General features: G+C 43.5%; 1 protein-coding gene across 1 annotated transcript in view; it reads right to left on the reverse strand.

Annotated features, from left to right (window-relative positions):
- LOC145337476 (synaptojanin-2-like) overlaps nt 1-19,495 on the reverse strand; it is a 204,190-nt gene that overhangs the window by 60,166 nt on the left and 124,529 nt on the right. The window contains exons 11-14 of the mRNA XM_080182266.1: nt 18,886-19,042; nt 18,502-18,693; nt 14,184-14,268; nt 12,472-12,612 (exon numbers count right to left, since the gene is read on the reverse strand). Of these exons, the coding sequence (XP_080038392.1) occupies nt 12,472-12,612; nt 14,184-14,268; nt 18,502-18,693; nt 18,886-19,042 (575 nt within the window). The remainder of the gene's footprint in view (nt 1-12,471; nt 12,613-14,183; nt 14,269-18,501; nt 18,694-18,885; nt 19,043-19,495) is intronic.

The following is a 19,495-nucleotide window of genomic DNA, read 5'->3' on the forward strand; positions in this document are numbered from 1 at the left end:
ATGGCCCCTCACTTTAAACCTATGCCCCCTAGTAAGTGACTCTTCCACCCTGGGAAAAAGCTTCTGATTATCCACTCTGCCAACGCCCCTTATAATCTTGTAAACTTCTATCAGGTCTCCCCTCAACTTCATCGTTCCAGTGAGAACAAACCAAGCTTCTCCAACCTCTCCTCATAGCTAATGCCCTCCATATCACGCAACATCCTGGGAAGTCTTTTCTCCAAAGCTTCCACATCCTTCTGGTAGTGTGGCGACCAGAATTGGACACTACATTCCAAGTGCGGCCTAACAAAGGTTCTATAAAGCTGCAACATGACTTGCCAATTTTAAAAGTCAATGCCCCAACCAATGAAGGAAAGCATGCTGTATGCCTTCTTGACTACTTTCTCCACCTGCGTTGCCACTTTGTGACCTGTGTACCTATCAGCATTTCTGCCTATCAATACTCTTAAGGATCTTGTCATTTACTGCACATTTCCTATCTTTATTAGACTTTATTGGTTCTTAACTACCGAGGTTCCCTGAACTCGGGATGCTCCTTTGAAACCAAACAACATCCAATATTATGTAACTCTGTTAAGCTAACTCCAACAAATAATTACCAAGCACAGGTTATCATAGAATCCCTAAAGTGTAGAAGTGGCCATTCTGCCCATTGAGTCTGCACCGAATTTCTTTGACAGAGTACATTACCCAGACCCTTTCCCCTATCCTATCACCGTAACCCCACACATATATCATGGCTAATCCATCTAACCTGCACATCTGGAACACAAGGGGGCAATTTATCATGACCAATCCACTTAACCTGCACATCTTTGGACTGTGGGAGGAAACTAGAACACCTGGAGGAAACCCATGCAGCCACAGGGAGAACATGCAAACTTCGCACGATCGCCAAGGCCAGAACTGAACCGGGCTCCCTAGCTCTGTGAGACAGCAGTGCTAACCACTGTGCCACCATGCCATTATGTGGCCACGTTTGGGAAAACTGTCTTCAGTTTCAGTGAAGGGGGAACCTGATTCTTCTTTCTGGGAGACTGATTTGGCTGCTGGGTGTGCCTGTAATGTTAGCTGTAACTGCGCCCCTTTCCCCAGTCATTGTGCTATGGATATATTATTCTTTCCCTTCCATGTTATCCACCCTGTAGAGTCAGCCTTTGGCATATACATGTCAATTTCCTTATCTCTCCCATTTGGAGTTACCTCTTGAGAGTTACAAGTTAGCTAGGAAGGACCTAAAGAGAGAGCTAAGAAGAGCCAGGAGGGGGCATGAGAAGTCTTTGGCAGGTAGGATCAAGGAAAACCCTAAAGCTTTCTATAGGTATGTCAGGAATAAAAGAATGACTAGGGTAAGATTAGGCCCAGTCAAGGACAGTAGTGGGAAGTTGTGCGTGGAGTCCAAAGAGATAGGAGAGGCGCTAAATGAATATTTTTCATCAGTATTCACACAGGAAAAAGACAAGGTTGTCGAGGAGAATACTGAGGTATGGGCTATTAGGCTAGATGGGATTGGGGTTCATAAGGAGGAGGTGTTAGCAATTCTGGAAAGTATGAAAATAGATAAGTCTGCTGGGCCGGATGGGATTTATCCTAGGATTCTCTGGGAAGCTAGGGAGGAGATTGCAGAGCCTTTGGCTTTGATCTTTAGGTCATCATTGTCTACAGGTATAGTGCCAGAAGACTGGAGGATAGAACATAGAACATAGAACATAGAACATTACAGCGCGGAACAGGCCCTTCGGCCCACAATGTTGCGCCGACCAGTCTTATTTTCAAAAAAAAAACATTGACCCACTAATCTAAACCAATCCCTTTTCGTCCATAAACCTATCCACCAATCTCTTAAACGCCCCCAAACTAGGCGCATTTACAACTGCAGCAGGCAGGGCATTCCAGTCCCTCACCACCCTCTGGGTAAGGAACCTGCCCCTGACATCCGTCCTATAACTACCCCCCCTTAATTTAAAGCCATGCCCCCTCGTGCTAGCTTTCTCCATCCGAGGAAACAGGCTATCACCATCCACCCTATCTAAACCTCTAATCATCTTATATGTTTCTATAAGATCCCCTCTTAGCCGCCTTCTTTCCAGTGAAAACAACCCCAAATCCCTCAGTCTCTCCTCATAGGACCTCCCCTGCATACCAGGCAACATCCTGGTAAACCTCCTCTGCACCCTCTCCAAAGCCTCCACATCCTTCCTGTAATGTGGGGACCAGAACTGCACACAGTACTCCAAGTGCGGCCGCACCAGAGTTGTGTACAGTTGCAACATGACGCTGCGACTCCTAAATTCAATCCCCCTACCAATAAACGCCAAGACACCGTACGCCTTCTTAACAACCTTATCTACTTGATTCCCAACTTTCAGGGATCTATGTACACATACACCTAGATCCCTCTGCTCCTCCACTCTATTCAAAGTCCTCCCGTTAGCCCTATACTCAACACATCTGTTATTCCTACCGAAATGGATTACCTCACACTTCTCCGCATTAAACTCCATCCGCCACCTCGCGGCCCAGCTCTGCAACCTGTCCAAGTCACCCTGCAAACTTCGACACCCTTCCTCACAATCTACCACACCTCCGACTTTGGTGTCATCAGCAAACTTACTAATCCACCCAACTATACCCTCATCCAAATCATTAATAAAGATTACAAACAGCAGTGGCCCCAAAACAGATCCCTGAGGCACACCACTCGTAACCGAACTCCATGATGAATAATTACCATCAACCACCACCCTCTGTCTCCTATCTGCTAACCAATTCCTGATCCAAGTACCTAAATTACCACCAATCCCATACATCTGCATTTTCTGCAGAAGCATACCATGGTGAACCTTATCAAACGCCTTACTAAAATCCATATATACCACGTCTACTGTCTTACCCCTATCCACCTCTTTGGTCACCTTCTCAAAGAACTCAATAAGGTTAGTAAGGCACGACCTTCCCGCTACAAAACCATGCTGACTATCTCTAATCAATTCATTACTCTCCAAATAACTATAAATCCTATCCCTAATAATTCTTTCTAAAACCTTGCCCACTACAGAAGTAAGACTCACTGGTCTATAATTCCCAGGGAAGTCTCTGTTCCCCTTCTTATACAATGGGACAACATTCGCTGTCCTCCAATCTTCCGGTACTATACCAGAGACCAACGACGACCTGAAGATCAGAGCCAGTGGCTCTGCAATCACCTCTCTTGCCTCCCATAGAATCCTAGGGTAAATCCCGTCTGGACCAGGGGACTTATCTATTTTCAACCCTTCTAGAATATCCAACACATCCTCTGTATCAACTGCAATACTTTCTATTTTACACCCCTTCACCCCAGTGACCTCCTCAGCTACATTCATATCGTCCTGCGTGAACACCGAAGAGAAATAATGGTTCAATGCCTCTCCAATCTCTTCCGGTTCCACACACAACTTCCCCCTACGGTCTGTAACTGGCCCTAATCTTGCCCTAACCAACCTTCTGTTCTTGACATACCTATAGAACGCCTTAGGATTCTCCTTAATCCTATCAGCCAAAGTCATCTCATGCCCTCTTCTAGCCCTTCTTAACTCCCTCTTCAACTCCCTCCTAGCCAATCTAAAGCTTTCAACTGCACTACCCGAGCCCTCAAGCCTCATCCGAACATAAGCCTCCTTCTTCTTCCTAACCAACAAATCAACTTTTTTTGTGCACCACGGTTCCCTAGCCCTACCAATTCCTCCTTGCCTGACAGGGACATACCTATCACAGACCCACAGTAGCTGCTCCTTGAAAAAACTCCACATTTCAGACATTCCTAGTCCCTGTAATCTCCTAGTCCAACCTATGCTTCCTAATTCTCTCCTAATAGCCTCATAATTACCCTTCCCCCAGCTAAAACTACTGACCCGAGGTTCATGCCTATCCCTTTCCATCACTAAGGTGAACGTAACCGAATTGTGGTCACTATCACCAAAATGCACACCAACTTCCAAGTCCAGCACCTGGTCTGGCTCATTTCCCAGCACCAAGTCCAATATAGCCTCACCTCTAGTTGGCCTATCTACATATTGAGTCAAAAAACCTTCCTGCACACTTTGAACAAAAACTGACCCCTCTAACGAGCTAGAGCTATAGCAATTCCAATCAATGTTAGTAAAGTTAAAGTCCCCCATAACAATTATCCTATTACTTTCACTCCTAACCAGGATCGTCTCTGCAATCCTTTCCTCAACCTCTCTAGAACTTTTTGGGGGTCTATAAAAGACTCCCAACAGGGTGACCTCTCCTCTCCTATTTCTAATTTCTGCCCATACTACCTCAACAGACAAGTCCTCATTAAACTTCCTCTCTGACACTGTGATATAGTCCTTGACCAATAATGCTACCCCACCCCCCCTTCTACCTCCTTCTCTACTCCGACTAAAGCATTTGTACCCCGGCACCTGCAACATCCATTCCTGACCCTGCTCTATCCACGTCTCTGAAATGGCCACAACATCAAAGTCCCAGGTACTGGTCCACGCTGCAAGTTCATCCACTTTATTGCGAATACTCCTCGCGTTAAAGTATATACATTTCAAACCTCGCTCCGCCCCACCCCCACAATGCCGTGCAATGCCGTCCCCTTCTATGCCCCCCTCACTTTCACCCCCTCTACCCAGGATCCCACCCCCCCTCTGAATCAGTTTAAACCACTCCGCATAGCCTTCACAAATTTACCCCCCAGGGTATTTGTTCCCCTCTGGTTCAGATGTATACCATCACTCTTATAGAGATCCCACCTTCCCCAGAATGAGCCCCAATTGCTCAAGTAATTAAACCCCTCCCTCCTGCACCATCCCCTCAGCCACAAGTTCAAACTTTCCCTCTCCCTATTCCTCTCTAAACTATCCCGTGGCACAGGCAAGAGTCCAGAGATAACCACTCTGTTTGACTTGGCCTTTAGTTTCCATCCCAACTCCATGAAACTCTGCTTAATATCCCCTTCCCTTAGCCTCCCTATGTCATGTGTCCCCACATGAATTATAACTTGGGGTTGATCACCCTCTCCCCTAAGACTCTTGAATATCCTCTCTGACACATCCCGGACCCCAGCCCCTGGTAGGCAACACACCAGCCCTGAGTCCCTACCCTTACTACCAACTCTCCTATCCGTCCCCTTAACTGTAGAGTCCCCAATCACAAGGCCCAATCTCTTGCATCCCCTAGACACCTGAGCTTTTACAATAGGCTCACCCCCAGAGTCCTGCTCCCTTTGGCTATCCCCAGTTGATGCTTCCTCAACTGTAGCCTCCAGGACCGAAAACCTATTTTGGAGGGGAACAGCCCCAGGGGATTCTCCTCCCACATGCTTCTTTCCCCTCCTCTTGGCATTGACCCAAGACTGATTACTAGGAGTGACTATTTCCTTATAACTCCTATCAATGTCTCTCTCTGCCTCACGAATTATGCGGAGCTCATCTAATTCCACCTCCAGCTCCTTAACACGCTCCTCCAGAAGCTTCAATCTAAGACACTTCCTACAAGTAAAATCCCCTGAAACACTACTGGAGTCCCTCACCACATACATCTCACAGGAGATGCAGCACACTGCCCGAACTGCCATCCCTGAAACAGGTAACAGCAAAAAAGAGTAAAAAATATTAAAAAAAACTTCCCCACACTTATAATTAGGTTAGAGGAGGTGGGAGGGTGGGATTCTCTACTAGGATAGCAAATGTTGTCCCCTTGTTCAAGAAGGGGAGTAGAGATAACCTTGGTAATTATACACCAGTGAGCCTTACTTCTGTTGTGGGCAAAGTTATGGAAAGGATTATGAGAGATAGGATTTATAATCATCTAGAGAGAAATAATTTGATTAGGGATAGTCAGCATGGTTTTGTGAAGGGTAGTTCTTTGAGAAGGCGACAAATGAGATGGATGAGGGTAAAGCAGATGATGTGGTATACATGGATTTCAGTAAACTGTTTGATAAGGTTCCCCATGGTAAGCTATTGCAGAAGATATGGAGGCATGGGATTGAGGGTGATTTAGTGATTTGGATCAGAAATTGGCTAACTGCAAGAAGACAGAGGGTGGTGGTTGATGGGAAATGAGTGATGGTCTACACCTGAATCAGAGGGGAACCAATATCCTGGGGGGTAAATTTGCAAAGGCTATGCAGGGAGGTTTAAACTGATTCGGAGGGGGGGTGGGATCCTGAGTAGAGGGGGTGAAAGTGAGGGGGGCATAGATGGGGACTGCAATGCACGGCATCGTGGGGGTGGGGCGGAGCAGGGTTTGAAATGCGTATACTTTAATGCGAGGAGTATTCGCAATAAAGTGGATGAACTTGCAGTGTGGATCAGTACCTGGGACTTTGATGTTGTGGCCATTTCAGAGACATGGATAGAGCAGGATCAGGAATGGTTGTTGCAGGTTCCGGGGTTCAAATGCTTCAGTCAGAGTAGAGAAGGAGGTAGAGGGGGGGAGGGGTAGCATTATTAGTCAAGGATTGTATCACAGTGTCAGAGAGGAAGTTTTATGAGGACTTGTCTGTTGAGGTAGTATGGGCGGAGATTAGAAATAGGAGAGGAGAGGTCACCCTGTTGGGAGTCTTTTATAGACCTCCTAAAAGTTCTAGAGAGGTTGAGGAAGGGACTGCGGAGACGATCCTGGTTAGGAGTGAAAGTAATAGGGTAATTGTTATGGGGGACTTTAACTTTACTAATATTGATTGGAATTGCTATAGCTGTAGCTCGTTAGAGGGGTCAGTTTTTGTACAAAGCGTGCAGGAAGGTTTTTTGACTCAGTATGTAGATAGGCCAACTAGAGGTGAGGCTATATTGGATTTGGTGCTGGGAAATGAGCCAGACCAGGTGCTGGACTTGGAAGTTGGTGTGCATTTTGGTGATAGTGACCACAATTCGGTTACGCTCACCTTAGTGATGGAAAGGGATAGGCATGAACCTCGGGTCAGTAGTTTTAGCTGGGGAAGGGTAATTATGAGGCTATTAGGAGAGAATTAGGAAGCATAGGTTGGACTAGGAGACTACAGGGACTGGGAACGTCCGAAATGTGTTGTTTTTTCAAGGAGCAGCTACTGCGAGTCCTTGATAGGTATGTCCATCAGGCAAGGAGGAATTGGTCGAGCTAGGGAACCGTGGTGCACTAAAAAAGTTGATTCGCTGGTTAAAAAGAAAAAGGAGGCTTATGTTCGGATGAGACTTGAGGGCTCAGGTAGTGCACTAGAAAGCTTTAGATTGGCTAGGAGGGAGTTGAAGAGTGAGTTAAGAAGGGCTAAAAGAGGACATGATAAGACTTTGGCTGATAGGATTAAGGAGAATCCTAAGGCGTTCTATAGATATGTTAAGAACAGAAGGTTGGTTAGGGCAAGATTAGGGCCAGTTACAGACAGCAGAGGGAAGTTGTGTGTGGAACCGGAAGAGATTGGAGAGGCATTGAACCAATATTTTTCTTCGGTGTTCACGCAGGGGGACATAAATGTAGCTGAGGGGAACACTGGGTTACAGGGGTGTAAACTAGACAGTATTGCAGTTGATAGGGGGGATGTGCTGGATATTCTTGAGGGTTTGAAAATAGATAAGTCCCCTGGGCCGGACGGGATTTATCCTAGGATTCTCTGGGAGGCAAGAGAGGCGATTGCAGAGCCTCTGGCTCTGATCTTCAGGTCGTCGTTGGTCTCAGGTATAGTGCCGGAAGATTGGAGGATAGCGAATGTTGTCCCATTGTTTAAGAAGGGGAACAGAGACTTCCCCGGGAATTATAGACCGGTGAGTCTTACTTCTGTTGTGGGCAGGGTTTTAGAAAAAATTATTAGGGATAGGATTTATAGTTATTTGGAGAGTAATGAATTGATTGGAGACGGTCAGCATGGTTTTGTAGCGGGTACGTCGTGCCTTACTAACCTTATTGAGTTTTTTGAGAAAGTGACCAAAGAGGTGGATGGGGGTAAGGCAGTTGACGTGGTATATATGGATTTTAGTAAGGCGTTTGATAAGGTTCACCATGGTAGGCTTCTGCAGAAAATGCAGATGTATGGGATTGGGGGGTAATCTAGGTAATTGGATCAGGAATTGGTTAGCAGATAGGAGACAGAGGGTGGTGGTTGATGGTAAGTATTCGTCATGGAGTTCAGTTACGAGTGGTGTGCCTCAGGGATCTGTTTTGGGGCCACTGCTGTTTGTAATTTTTATTAATGATCTGGATGAGGATGTAGAAAGATGGTAGAAGTAAAGAAGAAAATTTGCGGGTGATACTAAAGTTGGTGGAGTTGTGGACAGTGCAGAAGGATATTGCAGGTTACAGAGGGACATAGATAAGCTGCAGAGCTGGGTTGAGAAGTAGCAAATGGAGTTTAATGTGGAGAAGTGAGAAGTGATTCACTTTGGAAGCAGTAACAGGAATACAGAGTATTGGTCTAATGGTAAGTTACTTGGTGGTGTGGTTGAGCAGAGAGATCTCAGTGTCCATGTGCATAGATCCCTGAAAGTTGGCACCCAGGTTGATAGGGTTGTTAAGAAGGCATACGGTGTGTTAGCTTTTATTGGTAGAGGGATTGAGTTTAGGAGCCATGAAGTCATGTTGCAGCTGTACAAAACTCTGGTGCAGCCGCACTTGGAGAATTGCGTACAGTTCTGGTCGCCGCATTATAAAAAGGGTGTGGGAGCATTGGAAAGGGTGCAGAGGAAATTTACCGTGTTGCCTGGTATGGTGGGAAGGTCTTATGAGGAATGGCTGAGGGACTTGAGGCTGTTTTCTTTAGAGAGAAGAAGGTTACAAGGTGACTTAATAGAGGCATATAAGATGATCAGAGGATTAGATAGGGTGGACAGTGAGAGCCTTTTTCCTCTGATGGAGATGGCTAGCATGAGGGGACATAGCTCTAAATTGAGGGGTGATAGATATAGGACAGATGTCAGAGGTAGGTTCTTTACTTAAAGAGTAGTAAGGGCATGGAATGCCCTACCTGCAACAGTCGTGGATTCGTCAACATTAGGGTCATTTAAATGGTCATTGGATAAGCATATGGATGATATTGGAATAGTGTAGGTTAGATGGGTTTTAGATTGGTTTCACAGGTCAGCGCAACATCAAGGGCCGAGAAGGGCCTGTACTGCACTGTAATGTTCTATGTTCTCCCATAATGTAGGTAACCACTTGCTTTTCTCACCGATTTACTAAAGCACATCTCAACATCTCTTCAGATATCTGTCCCTTAGCAACTCCCCGTTTTGTTTTCTTTTATCCCAATTTCATTTCTTAAACCTCAGTTTTCCCCAATTCTTAACACAAGGTAATGACATACAATTCACTATGGCATTCAAAAGCAGAGGTTTAATACAGACAGGATGATTAGCACTGGAATAGTCATACTGACATCTATATCAGTAGTCATGGATTATCCCACAACATTGAAGATGCCACAAATTCAGTGTTGACTCCAACCATAGAAAGGTTCGATGTGAGGGCTGCATAGTAAGAGATAGAAATATGCTCTAGTCTACCCTAAGGAAAATGAAATAGAGGACAGGCTTCAAATTTAACTTGCAACTTGACCCACTTTTTAAATTTTTCATGAAGTCAGCAAGTCTAGTTTTCAGAGAAAAATAAGGAAGAATATTATAATTTTGTTTAGGATAGAGCTGGGAAACATGTAAAATCTCATTATAATAAATATCCTCCCTCTCGGGGTGGCACGATGGCACAGTGGTCAGCACTGCTGCTTTACAGCACCAGGGACCAAGGTTCAATTCCTGGCTTGAGTCACTGTCTGTGTGGAGTTTGCACGTTTGCCCTGTGTCTGTGTGGGTTTCCTCTGGGTGCTCCGGTTTTCTCCCACATTTTGAGATAAAGTGTTGATTAGGTGCACTGACCCGAAAGAGAGCTGGATTATGGTGACTAGGGGAATTTCACAGGAACTTCATTGCTGTGTTAATGTAAGCCTTACTTTTGACTAATAAACAAACGTTAAATATTTCAAGTACAGCTGATTGTGGAGAAAATGACAAACTGGGTCTAGGTATGTCCAAGGATCCCCAGGTCATCAAGTGGCAATTTTAGGGAAATGTAGCACTGGATAAACCCAGGTGCCAAAATGGTACTCCTGAAAATGAAAACTTATAAAAGGAAATAATCTGAAGATGGGTCTTGAAGATTTGAAGTAATGGGGCTGTAATTAATCCTTTTGCAGCTTGTTCCATTGTGGGACTGTCCTAGAGAAGAAAGCTGGGTGCCAAATGTCTCACAACATCAGGTTAAAGTCCAACAGGTTTATTTGGAATCACGAGCTTTCGGAGCACTGCTCCTTCCTCAGGTGAGTGAACCAGATACCAATTAAACCTGTTGGACTTCAACCTTGGGTTGTGAGACTTCTTACAGTGCCCACCCCAGTCCAACATCGGCATCTCCAAATCTCGGAAACAAATGATCTTTGTAGTTTGTGTGGATGGCTAACTCATATTTTGTCATTCTTGGAGAGCACCAGGTACTAATTTCTGTTCATTCTATTCAGTCCAATCCATATTTTATAGAACATGGAGAATCTAATTTCTTCTCTCCTTTACTATAGTGGTTCCCATTCCAAATTTTTGATCAAGGAAGTGCCCCTGATGTATTTCCCATCCTGATTTGAGAGAATCATGCAGCATATTTAGGTTATCTCAATTTATTTACATCACTCACCACGTCAGGATTCCAGTCAAAACGTGCATACTCCAGGATTGGACAGAATGTTTGGTAAGCCCATATCCCATCAAACTTTTCATCTTCCATGGACACCCAAATCCCACAATCCTGATTATTGATGAAGACACTTATGTATTTGTGTCTTTCAACACCCTCAACCTTCCATACCACTTCTAACCTATTTCATTTTGTATATCATATCCAAGAATGTGTAGTATGATATCTAACTGAATGCGAGGTGACCAAACAGTGCCTCAACAAAAATACTCTATACCAATCAAAGATTTTTTTTAAATCGTGAAACAAGAAAGACTTGTATTTTATATAATTTATCTTTATGATCACCGGAAGTTTCAAGGTGCTTTGCAACTAATGAGGTACCTTTGAAGTGTTATCACTGCTATAATTTAGAAAACACAGTGTCTAACTTGCATACAGCAAGCTCCCACAAACAGCAACATAAGAACAACTGTATAATCTGTTCTTGTGATGTCGACAGAGGGATGTACACTGGCCAAAGCACTGGGAATAACTAACTTGCTCTTCTTTGAATGGTTAGAGTCTTAAAACTGGGAGACAGCATTCATCATTTAGTAAGTGCTGGATGGATTTGTATGTAAATTAAGCACTGAAAACAAATTAATGGAAGATTTAGAATTGATAAAAGATTGCCTGAATGGAAACTGGACTATCTGAAAAGCCACTTAGTTCAAAAAGCTCATGTTGATGTTGTTAAAATTTTCTACAAGCATAGCATTGGAAATCAGCATTTATTTGCAGTGCCTGCTCCAAACCCACACATTCACTAGGGCAGCACGATGGCACAATGGTTAGCACCGCTGCCTCATAGCACCAAGGACCAGGGTTCAATTCTGGCCTCGGGCCACTATCTGTGTGGAGTTTGCACATTCTCCCTGTGTCTGCATGGGTTTTCTCCTGGTGCTCCAGTTTCTTCCCACAGTACAAAGATATGCAGGTTAGACTGATTCACCATGCTAAATTGCCCATTAGTGTCAGGGAGATTAGCAGGGTAAATGTGTGGAGTTTCGGGAATAGGGCCTGGGTGGGATTATGGTCAGTACAGACTCAATGGACCAAATGGCATCCTTCAGTACTGTGGGATTTTATGATTCTTCACTCAAATGGAAAAACATCAGTGACCAAAAATGGAACTGATTGGCAACATGTTGAAAGTGAAGATGGAGGGGCAAAGGAGAAAGAGGAGGGAAGAGAGATTTAAAGGAGATTGCTCATGAAATCAGAGGTTGTTTTTGCTCTGCAGGATATTCCTGCAAAAATGGGTGATCCTAGCAGAGGTAAAAGGCAGGTTGAGATGCAGTCCTACCAGAGCTAATGATGGATGGCTAAAGCAAAAAATGTGTTCAAGTCTGCATCCCTTAGATGAAATTTGTAAATGGCTCAGGGGAACAGTTTTATAAATGGTTCAGGGGCTTTTTTCCCCAAGGGACAGACACAAAATGAAATAGGTTAGAAGTGGTATGGAAGGTTGAGGGTGCTGAAAGACACAAATACATGGGTGTCTTCATCAACAATCAGGATTGTGGAATTTGGGTGGCCATGGAAGATGGAAAGTTTGATGGGATACGAATAGGAGAGTTTACATGGAAGGAAAGGTTTAGGTCAGCATGATAGTGAATTCAGCGGAAAAAGTGCCACAAGAGCAGAGATGGAGATCGAATTCTCAAAGAGCTTTAAAAAGGTAGTGCTTTAAGTTATAAAATCCAAATACTAAATTTAATAAAATTAAATTTAGCTTTAAGTAGCAGCATTTACCTAATATAAGGTACATGGTGGAGTCGGACAAAAATATACAAACAGACTCCGACAAGTTGTCCTGAAGACAGCATTATGTACTTATGTGTCCTGGAGATGGCTTTCTGAAGCTGTTCTGCCCATGCTTTCTTGTTAGTTGTGCTGAAAAAAAATTGTGGTAAAGTTTCAAAGTAAAGTTTGTACCTGCTTTATTATGCATACTAAAATACGTTGTTAGGTCAACCAATAGTCAAGATATTGAGAAATATGGATAACTCTAAATGCAATACAGTTTGAAAGTATAATATCCATATTAGATGTTTTAATCTAGGATGTCCAGATGGATGGTTTTGTTATCTTCAATTAGAAAAAGTGGTAAATGAGAATAGATAACATTGTGTTATTAGCAGACTGAATACATGCTCCAATTTTCATAAGTTAATGTGCCTACCTTGTATTATTGGGAACGTAGGCAATGTATTAAAGTAATTTTGATTTAAATTAGTCCCAATTCTAAACTACGGGTGGCATGGTGGCACAGTTGTTAGCACTGCTGCCTCACAGCTCCAGAGACTGGGGTTCGCAGGTCACTGTCTGTGTGGAGTTTGCACTTTCTCCACATGTCTGTGTGGATTTCCTCTGGCTGCTCTGGTTTCCTCCCACAGTCCAAAGTTGTGTAGGTTGCGTTGATTCACCATGCTAAATTGGCAATGTTAGGGGGATTAGCAGTGTAAACATGCTGGTTACGGGAATAGAGTCCGGGTGGGATTGTGGTCAATACAGACTCGATGTGCTGAATGGCTTCCTTCTGTACACACAGTAAAAAGTCTGACAACACCAGGTTTTAGTCCAACCTATTTATTTGATAATATACTCACAAGCTTTAGGTTGGACTAAAACCTGGTGTTGTCAGACTTTTTACTGTGTTTACGCCAGTCCAACGCCGGCATACCCACATCATTCCTTCTGTACAGCAGGAATTTTGTGTTTCGATGATCTAAATTAGTCCTGGTTCCGAACTATTGGTGGCATGGTGGCACAGTTGTTAGCACTGCTGCCTCACAGCTCCAGAGACCTGGGTTCGATCATGGCTTGGGTCATTGTCTGTGTGGAGTTTGCACGTTCTCCTCATGTCTACATGAGTTTCTCTGGGTGCTCCAGTTTCCTCCCACAGTCCAAAGATGTGCGGATTAGGTTGATTGGCCATGCTAGAATTGCCCTTTAATGTCAAGGGAATTAGGAGTTATGGAGATAGGGCCTGGGTGGAATTGTTGTCGGTGCAGGCTCACTGAGACAAATGGCCTCCTTCTGCACGAGAAGGATTCAATGATTCTATGCTATTATGAAGTAATCATGATGTGGGTAAGCCGGCGTTGGACTGGCGTAAACACAGTAAAAAGTCTGACAACACCAGGTTTTAGTCCAACCTATTTATTTGATAATATACTCACTAGCTTTCGGGGTTACCCCCTTCGTCAGGTGACGAAGGGGGTAACCCCGAAAGCTAGTGAGTATATTATCAAATAAATAGGTTGGACTAAAACCTGGTGTTGTCAGACTTTTTACTGTGATTATGAAGTAATAACATGTTTGCTATCAATAAAGACAAAAGGGAACCATTAATCATCTATTTAGATCAGCGTAACTGACAATCAAATTATAAGACATTGAACAAGCCTTTGAAATGTGGTCTACTGAAACAGGAATAAGCAGATACGTTGAGAGTTGCTCACCTAGCATTGACAATATTTCCAGCACTGAGCTCCACCATTTCCTGAAATCCAACAGCAAAGATATCTGGGGGATAGCTCTCATTATCTGTGTAAGGAACAAAAAAAAAGTTTAAAAGAGAGTGCTGAAATACTGTCATATTTCTGATCATACATTGGATGGAATTTGGTGGCAAAACTTCTGCCCCTAGAATCCAGAACCTGGGGAATGTCCGCAGCTGCCCTGATGAAAAGGTGTAATAAGGGGTTCTCATTAACTCTCCAGCCAATGGGCAATGCCCCCATCACCTACATTAAATACCAACCATTATCTCTATTTATTTCTCAAACTTATCAAAACATTAATGATTTTCCTCCACAAAGAATAATATTAGCTCCACCAGCCTCTCAGACACGGGAAGATACTGACTAGTGTAGAGGGACAGAGGAATGCAAGTCCACAGATTCCTGACAGCTAGGTAAGGTGATCAAAATAGGATGCAGGATATTTGCCTTTACTAGCCAAGGCAAAGAAAATGTCAAAATTATCACACAGGAGGTCATTCAATCAGTTGTGTCCTTGCCAGCTGACAAGTAGCAATACAGCCTCTCTCACTTTCCAGCTGTTAGTCTGTAACCTTGCAGGTTCTGCAACTTCTAGAGCTTGAATTCATTTATCATAGTTTCTGACTCTACTACCCTTTCAGTCAGCAAGTGCCAGATCGCCACCATGCTCTGGGTGAAAACATTTCCTCTCAAATCCCTTCTATGCCTCCTACCATTCCTCCTGAGTATGGGCCCTCTTCATCATGGAAAATAGAACCTTGCTACCTATTCTATGTAGACTTCTCCTTATACATATCAGTTAGGTTTCCCCTCAGCCTCCTTGGTTCCAAGGAAAACAATCCTGACTTATCCAAGCTTTCCTCATGACTCAAAATCGCCAATCTAATCGTATATTTCCTCTGTTCCCTCTCTAGCACGATTACATCTTTCTTATAGTGAGTTGAACAAAACTGCACGCAGTACTCCGGCTGTGATCTAACCAGTATTTTAAGAGTTCCAGTATGACCTCCCTGCTCTTATATTCTTTGCCTCAGCTAATAAAGGCAAGTATCCTGCATGCCTTCTTGACCACCTTACTTAGCTGTCAGGTATCTGTGGACTTGCATTCCAAGGTCCCTCTGTTCCTCTACACCAGTCAGTACCTTCCAACTTATTATGTTCCCTTGTCTTGATGGTAACATTCAAGTAAATCTCCTCTGCAAACTCTCTATTGCCTTGACATCATTCTTAAAATGTGCTGTTCAGAATTGACAGCGATGTTCAAACAGGGACGTAGTCAGTATTTGATAAAGGAATAGGATGGGAATGGAAGGATACATATATAAGTGCATATATAAGTGTGTACAGTTTTAGTTAAGGCAGCGCAGGCTTGGAGGGCTGAAGGGCCTGTTGCTGTGCTGTACTTTTCTTTAACAAAACGTCCTTTTGTACTCTACGCCCCCTATTTATGGAGTCAAGTTCTTGGCCCACCAAGCATTTTCCAATTTATTTTGAAAGTTATTACTGAATCTGCATTTCCCACCCTTTCAGGCAACGCATTCCAGATTATAACTGTGCCTTTTTAAATAGTCCTCAATTTGTCCTGCCACCTTCAAAGACTTGCTTATGTAAATGCCCAGGTCTCTTTGTCCCTGCACCCTTTTTAAAATTAATTTCTGTTGCTTCTTCTGATAGTTCTGAACAAAATAATTACTTCACATTTCTCTGCATTAACTTTTAGCTGCTAATTTCATCAGTCTACGTCATTCTGAGCTTCCTATCTTCCTTACTGTTAACTAGACTTGGGAGTTTTGTATCATCTACAAATTTTGAAATGAAGTCCTGCAAACCCAAGTCCAGGTCATTAATATATTTTGAAAAGAATGAAGTTTTCAACACAGATGCCATTGCACACTTCCCTTCAGTCTGAAAAACAAGGACTCACCACTACTCTCTGCTTTATGTCCTCTATCCAACTGAGTATCCACCTAATGTTCCTTTAATCCATGGGCTTCAACGTGATAGCAAGATCTGCGGCATGGTGGCACAGTGGTTACCACCGGTGCCTCACAGCACCAGGGACCCAGATTCGATTCCCGGCTTGAGTCAATGTGTGTGTGAAGTTTGCACATCCTCCCTGTGTCTGCATGGGTTTACTCCACGTGCTCCGGTTTCCTCCCACAGTCCAAAGATGCAGTTAGGTGGATTGGCCATGCTAAATTGCCCCTTAGTGTCCGGGGTACCAGCTAGGGTAAATGCAAGCAGTTATAGGGATAGGGTCTGGATGGGATTACGGTCTCCTTCTGCACTGTAGGATTCTAAGATTCTAAGACCCTTGTTAAAACAGTACATTACCAACCATTTTGTGCACATCCATATTAACAAATCGCATTAACTTCCGCAACTGCTTCCATTACTTCACAAACACAACGGCAGGATTTTCCGCTTCCACCACCCCCCACCCCCCCCCCCCCCCACCCCCCCACCCCATAGGAGTCATCACGGGCGGGATGGAAAATTTGACAGATCAGCAAAAGGTCCGTTGATTTCAAATGGGAATTTTTGGTTCCATGGTGAGCAGGACTGAAAACTCCTGTCGTAATCATAGAACATCAGAGGTTAATTAGTCAAGCATCCCTGTAGTCTCTGTTTTCCACAATTGCGGGTCACAGGACCCCCTTTGCCAGATACTGCATGCTTCATTTTGGTGATTCATTATTGTAGGACAAACTTGAATGCGGATTACAGGGTCAACTGCAGGGTTCTGAGGAATGTGGAGGAACAAAGAGATCTTGGCGTTCATATCCACAGATCTCTGAAGGTTGTCACTCCAGTGGATAGAGCCGTGAAGAAGGCTTATAGTGTGTTAGCATTTATTAGCAGGGGGTTTGAGTTTAAGAGCCCTGGGGTTATGCTGCAATTATACTGGATGTTGGTGAGACCACATTTGGAATATTGTGTGCAGTTCTGGTCACCTCACTATAAGAAGGATGTGGAAGCATTAAAGAGAGTGCAGAGGAGATTTACCAGGATGCTGCCTGGTTTGGAGGGTAGGTCTTATGAGGAAAGGTTGAGGGAGCTGGGGCTTTTCTCTTTGGAGCGGAGGAGAATGAGGGGCGATGTAATAGAGGTTTATAAGATGATGAGAGGGATTGATAGAGTGGACGTGCAGAGACTAATTCCTCGGGTGGATGTAACTGTTACTAGGGGGCATAACTATAAGGTTCATGGTGGGAGACATAGGAGGGATGTCCAAGGTAGATTTTTCACTCAGAGAATGTTTGGGGTGTGGAATACACTGCCTGCTATGATAGTGGAGTTTCAAGCGGTTCTGGATAGGCACATGGAGCACACCAGAATTATAGGGAGATCTTGGGTTTGGACATACCTCGGCACAACACTGAGGGCCAAAGGGCCTGTACTGTCCTGTACTGTTCTATGTTCCTTCTCTTCCTTCTGTTGTTCTTCTGGAAACATTTATATCTCCCCTGGACCCATCTTTTGTTTCCTTACTTGTTGTATTACCATCCCATTTTGTCTTGCGCCATTATCCACTTAATTATCTTATCACTCCTGCCTTACACCCCAGAATAGACCCTTCCGTTTCACTCCTGCCTCCTTCCATCCCTCATATCCGTCCTTTCTCTGGCTCTGCACCTGTTTAAAAACAATTCATCACTAATATCTTCCAGTGCTGATGGAAGATCATCAACTTAAAAAGTTAATTTAGTTTCCCTCTTTTCCAGTATTTTCTGCTTTTTTTTTGGATTTCCAGCACCTGGTTTTGTTTTGACAACACTCTGCCACTAAGCACAAAGGTTTTGTGCATCAGCATAGTGACTTCAGCTTTTTCCAATGTTATTTGAGATAGCCCATATCTACCTGAAAATATATTAAAAAGAGAAGATCACCAATGGACAATTGTTGCCCAAATCATTCTGCCTTGTACCATTATACATTGGAGTTCAACGTGCTGCAGCACAGTGACAACGAAACATTTAGAATTTTTGAGATTACACAGTATCAACTCTCAACATTAAAGGGGATATTGTTACTTTGAGTTTGCTGCTCAGTACTTTGTAGTATTGCAGCACTCATTTCTGTCTTCCATTATATTACTTCTGTCTGCATTTTGATAGACTCAATCACTTAAATTTAAAAATTAGTTTGCAGAGTATACATATACATATCTGACAATTTAAATACATTACAACATTAATTCTGTGAATGAGGTGTTCCAAATAACTGGACATATCGAGTTCAGTTCAAGTTTGAAACGTTAAATTCTGCAGCTTACCCTGGAACTTGGGTGTTTCACTCTGTTTGAAAGAATCAAGTAACCAGTGACTGAGCTCCACACTGCTGAGCATGTTGCTCCTGAACTGTTTACCACCATTTACATTCCAGGTCCCAATGCTGATGCGAGCACACTTGACATTGGTGTATTCTAACTGCCGTTCACACATAGCTTGCAAAATCCCAGGAGGTGCTGTAGGGCAATGGAACAATTTGAAATCTCATCACTTCATATTCCAGTCTGTTAGTTAAAGCATAATATGGCATAATTAGTGAACAAAGCAGAAAAGAAAACAAGATGGCAGGAAGTTAACGGTCTTGAAAGTCCTTGAAAGATTACTGCAAGAAACATCATGATGAGTCTGTCATGAACATGGTTACTTACTGAAAAGTGCACTGCTGTCCAACAGCATCCTCGCCTTATCCGCATAATCCTCACTGTAAAAATCCCCCACAAGGAGTAAATCAATAGCATCTTGTTTAGCACCATCAAAGAAACTGGCCTGGATAGTTCGGGATACAGAGCGTGCTCCATCTTTCACCTAGACAAACACAAGTCCATTATTAATGGGTTTAGTGCAACAGTTCCATCCTAATTTAATTTTTACACGTCCGAATCTCTCGGCGCACAGCTTTAGCTCAGTCAGTGGTGCTCTCAGCTCAACACAAAGCTTAAGGGATCACATCACAAACACTGAGGAACTGTTGCATTATTGAAGGTACCATCTTTTGAATGAGACCAAGGTTGTGATGCTTGCTCAAGCAGATGTGGAAGATTGTATGCATTAGTGGAGTAGGGTATTCTCTCCGTGTCCTGACTAATAATCCTCCCCTAATCAATGTCAGCAAAGAATGATTATCGTTCATTTGCTGTTCGTAGGAACTTGTTGTGCTGTGGTCAGTCACAAATAAAAAACTGTATAAACAAACTGTAAAAAGTGTAGTCATTAACTGCTATGTCAGCAATGATCCCTAATCCATAATGAAGGAGATTC

Source organism: Carcharhinus amblyrhynchos, unplaced genomic scaffold, assembly GCF_965287045.1.
Source record: "Carcharhinus amblyrhynchos unplaced genomic scaffold, sCarAmb.v2.hapA scaffold_50, whole genome shotgun sequence".
In the NCBI taxonomy this organism is placed as follows: Eukaryota; Metazoa; Chordata; class Chondrichthyes; order Carcharhiniformes; family Carcharhinidae; genus Carcharhinus; species Carcharhinus amblyrhynchos.